The sequence below is a fragment of the Miscanthus floridulus genome, chromosome 15 (assembly GCF_019320115.1).
Source record: "Miscanthus floridulus cultivar M001 chromosome 15, ASM1932011v1, whole genome shotgun sequence".
Lineage (NCBI taxonomy): Eukaryota > Viridiplantae > Streptophyta > Magnoliopsida > Poales > Poaceae > Miscanthus > Miscanthus floridulus.
The window spans coordinates 56322911-56330255 of NC_089594.1; the positions used below are offsets into that span (position 1 = coordinate 56322911).

The following is a 7345-nucleotide window of genomic DNA, read 5'->3' on the forward strand; positions in this document are numbered from 1 at the left end:
CTAGCTAGTTAGAGGTTACCTTTATGGCGCAAAAGGGGCTTACCACGTTGGGTATAGGGCTGCCTCTGTTCCTATGTGTATAGCCGCAATGGATATGTGCCATAGGAAAGGGGGTTTCCTACATCTGCCTGCCGAGGAAACCTAGCAGCCCTAACTTGTTAGAGAAACCTATGAAATGACTTCATAGTGTACCCTGCCCGCTCACCTTGACAGTGACATGGGAGTAATTAACCCGGGCATATGGGAATCACAACTCGCGGTGAATGTGCACCACCTCTACAGAGAGTAACAAACTGTTATAACAGCCGTGCTTACGGTCACGAGCGGCCCGAAAAACTCACAGAATAACTGGTTATTTGTTGATGATCATTTAAGTTGTTCTATGATGATATATGATACACTTGACCCTGATATCTGTTCATATGGGATTGAATGGGAGCTTAAGCATAATTTGATAATACCTGAGAATAAAAGCTTGACTTACTAAAAATGCTAACTGCTGTAAACCAGTGTCAACCTTTTTGAGCTTTATAACCCCATGTTAACTTGTTAAGTATGGGATGTACTTACGCTTGTTTATTTTCTTTATTTGAATAAAAATCCCGGATGGGTAACAGATGACAACAGGTATGAGGAATTCCCTGAGGATTTTTAGGCTTGTGGTCAATCAGTTGACCTTCCCTGTGATGAAGCCCCACGAGAGATTATCTTTTTATATTCCGCTGTATGATGTAAGACTAAGTTATATTATGGATCTGATGTAAGAGACACCGTGATGATACTTTATGTAATTTGTCAGCTTGTGTGTGTGATTGATCCCTGGACACACGAGTTTTATGCATTCAGTTTTATCCTTAAAATTGGGTGTGACAGTACATATTATGTTGCTGGTGAGTGCCGAAAGACTATCCAAAGTTAGAATATTGCCAAAATAGCATCGGCTGTGTCTGACATGTGGCTCATGGCCTCAACTTTGGATGGTATTATGGCAACTAAGTTTCAACATAGTGCTATGCTGGTGGCAACTTCCCTGTAATATTTCATCATTCCTGATAATATCCAATGCCAATTTCTATGTAACAATCTCCCACAAGACCAATATTGTAAAGATTACTTATAGACCACCAAGTTATGCACAATGGAGACCACGGTTTTGGAACAAAGAACGATATGCAGTATTTTATTCACAGAAACATGTCACTAAGGCAAGAGCATCAAACCTTAAGGTTGAACCCGACTATAAACATAAGAGTGATGCAAATACTACCTAAAAACAATAACAAAGAGACAGCTAAACGCAGAGAGTTTTCAAACTGAATCGAACTGCAGCCTAATCACAAGGGTGGAGACAGCTAAGCGCAAGAGTTTTCAAAACGAATCTAACTGTAGCCTAATCACAAGGGTTTGAACACGAAACCCTGATCCTTCTACAATGGATTACAAGGAAAGGTCATCACCAACACACCAGAGTTTCAACTTGCCTGCATAGTACAGGTCAAAGCAGTTAGCAAATGAATGGCTAACGATGTAAAATAAGTAGATCAGTCTAAATATTAATAGATATATCACATGCAGGACCAATTCTTTAACCAAACGTATCAAGTACATGCTACCTTATTAAACAACAGTATGACTAACAAGAGTAACATCAACAGACTATTTTGCAGAGAAAGACTTGCAGAATGTTTAAGAAACGATAATACCACAGAGGATTTCTTCTAAAATGTTTCATTTACCAATGTTAAATCAGTTCCATGTCAACTAAGATATCCCCTTTTCAAGGAACCACAATTATCTTCTCATGTTATTGCTACAAACCAAACATGGAATCAGGCATTGATAAGATCCACCCAACGACAAATTCCGCACTACATTCTTATCCAGAATGAAGATTGTACAAAATTTTGAGGACCCACCATGTTATGCACATTAGAGGCCATAGTTCCATACCAAATAACCACATGCAGTATCTTATTCACACAAATGAACAGGAATAAGCGTGCTTTACAATTGTCATTAAGGCGAGATCATGAGGCCCCTTAGCACTGCAATCCATGGAGGAAGGCTATTTACAGGACGCAAACATCCCAAAGCACACTAACATGTAACAATGACCATTTCATCTTCGGTCAACTTCATGAACTGAAGTTTTGGGCGTCTGACAAACCTGTAGGCATCGTGGATACCGGAGTTCTTTTTTTTTTTTTTTTTTTTTTTTTTTTTGAAAATTGGATAGCAGAGTTCTGTACCAAGCGACTGCTTTTGACTTCAAGTATTTCACACTACAAGCATGTCGAGCCTCAGGGTCAGGGGTCACCCTCCATCCATAGAATATACTGCAGAGCACTATTCCATATAACAAATATGTGGTCAGGCTGCACGCCCACCTGCAACCAAAATCACTTCCGCTGAAATTAGGTAACTATCTAGTATTAACAGCACGTGAACACACTCGCATACAAAATATCAGATCAATGGTTATGAGTAAATGATAAAAATTCTACACTAGGAGAGCTGGACACAAGTGCAAGTTGCAAAATTTAACGTGGCGTGCTCCTAGAAAAGAGAGCCAAACACATGGTATATATATTAATCTGAAAGTCCAACCTGATGCCCTGATCAAACGTTAAGTATCATAACAAGCTAAATCCATTAGCTAAGCACTATGAGAAAAGATGGCTGCGCATATTTTCAACTAGCCTACATAGGCAACAAAGATTAAGTCAAGGAGGTTAGTGAATGGACGACTAATGATGCATAAGTAACCACGTTTGATTAGTCTGCTTTGTAGTCGATAAACATATGACAACCTTCAGAGTCAATTTGCTGACCAAATAGTAGAGTTCCCTTATTAAACTTTAGATCTGAGGCATGATAACATTAACAAAGCACTTATCAGAGGAAGACATGCATAATATTTGCAATATCTCTTTTGTCACCGCCCTTTTCTATAAATGTTTCTCATAGTAATCTGAACTCGGTTCCATATCAACTTCAGCCATCTTGATATCAGTGGAAACCATAGCTATCTTGCTGTGTTCTGACGAAACTGAAAAAATAAGTGGCCATTAGTATTTTGGTAAAATTGCCTCATAAATATTATGTAGCTGGTGAGTGCCAAAAGACCATCCAAAGTTAAGACATGCCAATTTTTATTTTTATTTTTTGAGAACGTGTCTGTTTGACACATTTTTCATTAAAAGAGGACATGCCAAAATAGCATCGGTTGTATCTGACATGTGGCCTCATGGCCTCAACTTTGGACGGTATTATGAAAACTAAGTTTCAATATTATGCTATGCATGGTGGCAACTTCCTTGTAATATTTCATCATTCCAGATAATACCGAATGCAATTACTATGCAACATTCTCCCACAAGACCAATATTGTAAAGATTACTTACAAGACCAAGTTATGCACATTGGAGACCATGGTTTTGGAACAAACCATATGCAGTATCTTATTCAGAGAAACATGTCGCTAAGGTAAGAGCATCAAACTTTAAGGTTGGAATGCGACCACAAACATAAGAGTGTGATGCAAACACTTTTTAAAATAATAACGAAGAAACAGCTAAAGGCAAGAGTTTTCAAACTGAATACAACTACAGCCTAATCACAAGAGTTTGAACTTTGAACACAGAACCCTGACCCTTCTGCAATGCATTACAGGAAAAGGTCATCACCAACTCACCAGATTTTCAACTTGCCTGCATAGTACAGGTCAAAGCAGTTATCGAATGAATAACTAACAGTGTAAAATAAGTATTCTTGATCAGTCTAAATTTTTCAATAGACATGTCACATACAGGATCAATTCATTAACCAAACGTATCAAATACGTGCTCCCTTATTAAACAACAGTCTGACTACCAAGAGTAACATCAACAGACTTTTAGCAGAGAAAGACATGCAGAATGTTTAGGAATCGATAATACCAGAGGGTTTCTTCTATAATATTTCATCTACCAATGTTAAATCAGTTCCATGTCAACAAAGTTATTCCCTTTTCAAGGAACCACAACTATCTTCCAATGTTCTTACCACAAAACCAAGCATGGAATCAGCCATTAATTTTTCAGCAACCTGATAAGACCCATCCAACGACAAATTCCGCACTACACTCTCATCGAGAATGAAAAGATTTTGAGGACCCACCATGTTATGCACATTAGAGGCCATAATTCCATACCAAATAACCACATGCAGTATCTTATTCACACAAATGAACAGGAATAAGTGTGCTTTACAATTGTCACTAAGGCGAGAACATGAGGCGCCTTAGCACTGCAATCCATGGAGGAAGGCTATTTACAGGGACGCAAACATCCAAAGCACACTACCATGTAACAATGACCAATTCATCTTCACCAGAACATTTGGTGAGTGACAACTTGGGTACTACCAGTTTTCTTTCACAATCTTTGACTTCTCGAATATGAATTTTCCTTCCTTGTATTTCTGTGTCTCTTCATATGCTCTCTCATACTTCCAGCCCAACACCTCACGGCAATCATTACAGTAGATATCAGCGACTGTGTGTAGCCCTGTCATAAGCTGCCTATCCTCCTTCGCCCCAACAACTACGTTCATGGCATGAGAGAACAGAAATGCACGGCCATTCCTCCCCTAAAACAGAAAAATGAAGAATGTATTATCCTCCAGGCGCCAGCAGAAGCCTCAACTAATATGGTGCTTACAAAGAATTTTCCGATCCGTAATGACACAGAGCTTACAAATGGTTTCAGAGACAATAATAGGGATCCTAGTTTTTGGTTGTGCTTTTAGCACCAAGTCACCGAGAACGTATCCAGTACTCCCACCTCTTCACCATACTCCTATGCTCCCATTTGAAAAAAAAAAGACATCCAAATGAGTCCGAAAATTATAACAAAAATATGAATGGATGCGTGACGCAAAGTTCAATGTTCATGTAAAATTTGAGATGCAACAAAAATCTGTGCAAGGAGATAAAAAAAACTAAAAAAAAAAGTAAAATCAGCGCTTGTATAGTTGCATCAGAATAAACAGTGCAACCCGTAACTATTCCAGTGTTGATTTCACTTTTTTGTATCTCCTTGCACATATTTTATTGCATCTCAAATTTTAAGTGAGCATAAAACATTTTGGTGTTTTTTTTTCAAATGGGAGCATGGGAAAGGGTGGGAGCACTAGATACATGAATACTATATAGTTAAAAGCACTGCAGCAAACAAGAGCGCCCTTTTGCTGTTATGTTTCATTCAGTATTTAAAGTAAAATCAGAAGTACTATAATACAATGGCCCTGTTTGGATACTCTAGCACAGCTAGAGGTTAGAGTTAGTTTCTAGCTCAGGACTAGCCCTGAACTAACTCTAGCCTAAGAGATGTTTGGATACAAGGGTTAAAATGATAATAAATGTGCTTTCCAAATCATTGGTGCGGGTGAAAGTAGAGAGAAAACAGTGAACCTCACCTCAAATAGCCCCAACTAGCCCTAATAATCACCTCTTTGGGGGGATAGTTTTTTAGGGTGGGCTAGTTGCAAATAACACACTCTAGCCCTCCTGTTTGGCTACTTTAGGGCTAGTTGAGCTCCAAGTAGCCCAAACTAACTCTAACCCATGGATCCAAACAGGGCCAATGAGAAGTACAACCATATATGGACATGAAATCTGAAGGCATGATTCAGAGGTGCAAACATAAAAAGAAATACACTAGCACAGACCATCTGTACCTTAATTCCCTGTACCCGTTCAGCTGGCAGAATTTTGACTGAAACTGGCTGAAAAACACTGTTCTGGCTGAATGGTTGTGAGAGAAAAACACTGTTCCGGCTGGAAAAAGAAGCCGAACAAGCCGAATATGGGGTAAGCCAAACGGGGAAGTCAAGTGGAAGTTGTGTAATCTCTGCTACCCATAAAAGACATGACTATGAAAACACAACTTGCAAAGTAGCAACGCACTGACATCCCGAGCTCTAAGTAAACAAACAGAAATGTTACAGCAGACACGCTTGGGGTGTCTATTGCCTGTCACCCCATTGCATTGCTTGTCACCCCATTGCTGCAAAAAGGATCGCTCCACTTGGCAATCACAAATCAATCAGGTCATCAAGAACATCCACACAAGTGGATCCACTAAGTGTATCACCTACATGAGGACCCGATCCACTAAGTGTATCACCTACATGAGGACCCGATTTTCGGAGGAAGCAGAGGTCCTAATTCCTACTAGTATAGATAGACTCGCCGGAAGCTAATTACAGAAGCTCCTAAGAACAAACAACTCGCCGGAAGTGAAGGAAAGGTGATTCCGCGGAGTTCGGACCTGAAACGCCTTGGAGATGATGTCGTCGTGGAGGCAGACGTGGTTCCGGCAAGTGCAGCAACTGTAGACGCGCGGCCCCACAAGCTCCGCCATCGACCGACGCTGCGCCTCGCGACCTCACCAGGGCCGACTAACCAATCCTGCAATTCCAGGATCGGAACACCAATTTATTCGATTCAATTACAGTTTTTCCAGAACCGAAAACCGCATCGATGACTGGAGAAACATGGAGGAGCAGCGACCGCTAGGCCCCCAAATCGGAGCGCGGGAACGGGAGGAGCGGAGGTCGTGAGGGTGAGATTAGCGTGTAAGCGCGCGGGAGGTACTCACCGATGCGGCGTAGACCCGGTGGACGCGCGGAGAGCAGCCGAGGAGAGGGAGATGGAGAAGCGGGTTAGAGAGACAGAGAGGGAGACGGCGGCGGCGCCGGGGTTGAGGTCAGGATCAGAAGTGAGAAGGTGGATTAGGGAAAGCCAGAGGAATGTGTTTAGTTGCGAGAAACGTTTCGGACTTCTAGTAAATCATTAGAATAACTACCAAACATCAAATAAAAAAGATAAATATTTTAAGGGTATGTTTGGTACAGTTTAGCAATTTTTTCTTCAATTTCATAAAGCAGCTTCACCACTAAAGTTATAACTGTTTTATTAAAAGATGATCGGGAAAACACCTTTAAGGGAAGATAGCACAGAGAAAGTAAGGAGAAACTAGTATTTTTAACTCCACATCGGTCCTTGTGCTATGAGAGAAGTAGTAAAACAACTTTTAGGAAGACATTGTTTTCGTTGGACTTGTTTTGGTAGAAGAAACTAAAAAAAAAATTGTGAAGACAAAAACCCTGCCAAATAGGTCCTAAGAAAAATCAACCGATTCTCTTTGTTTTACTACCCGTAGCTAGTCGCACGTGTGCACCTCCCCCATCTTGTCATTACCCCTAGCCTTGCGTCTTATCATCATAGGTTGACCTCGTCGTTAGAGCTTACCGCCTCCCAACTAGATGTTGCCCTTTCGTTGCCATCGCCACTCACGAAAAG

The 7345-nt window shown here is 40.6% G+C and overlaps 1 protein-coding gene across 1 annotated transcript; it reads right to left on the reverse strand.

Moving 5' to 3' along the window:
- Positions 1-4184: 4184 nt before the first annotated feature.
- Positions 4185-6791, reverse strand: LOC136507917 (protein yippee-like At4g27745). The gene is made up of 3 exons (XM_066502510.1): positions 6642-6791; positions 6312-6451; positions 4185-4629 (listed from the first exon to the last, which is right to left on the reverse strand). Exons 2-3 carry the CDS (start codon positions 6402-6404, stop codon positions 4402-4404), a joined length of 321 nt encoding a protein of 106 aa, XP_066358607.1. The 5' UTR covers positions 6405-6451; positions 6642-6791; the 3' UTR covers positions 4185-4401.
- Between the last annotated feature and the right edge of the window lie 554 nt (positions 6792-7345).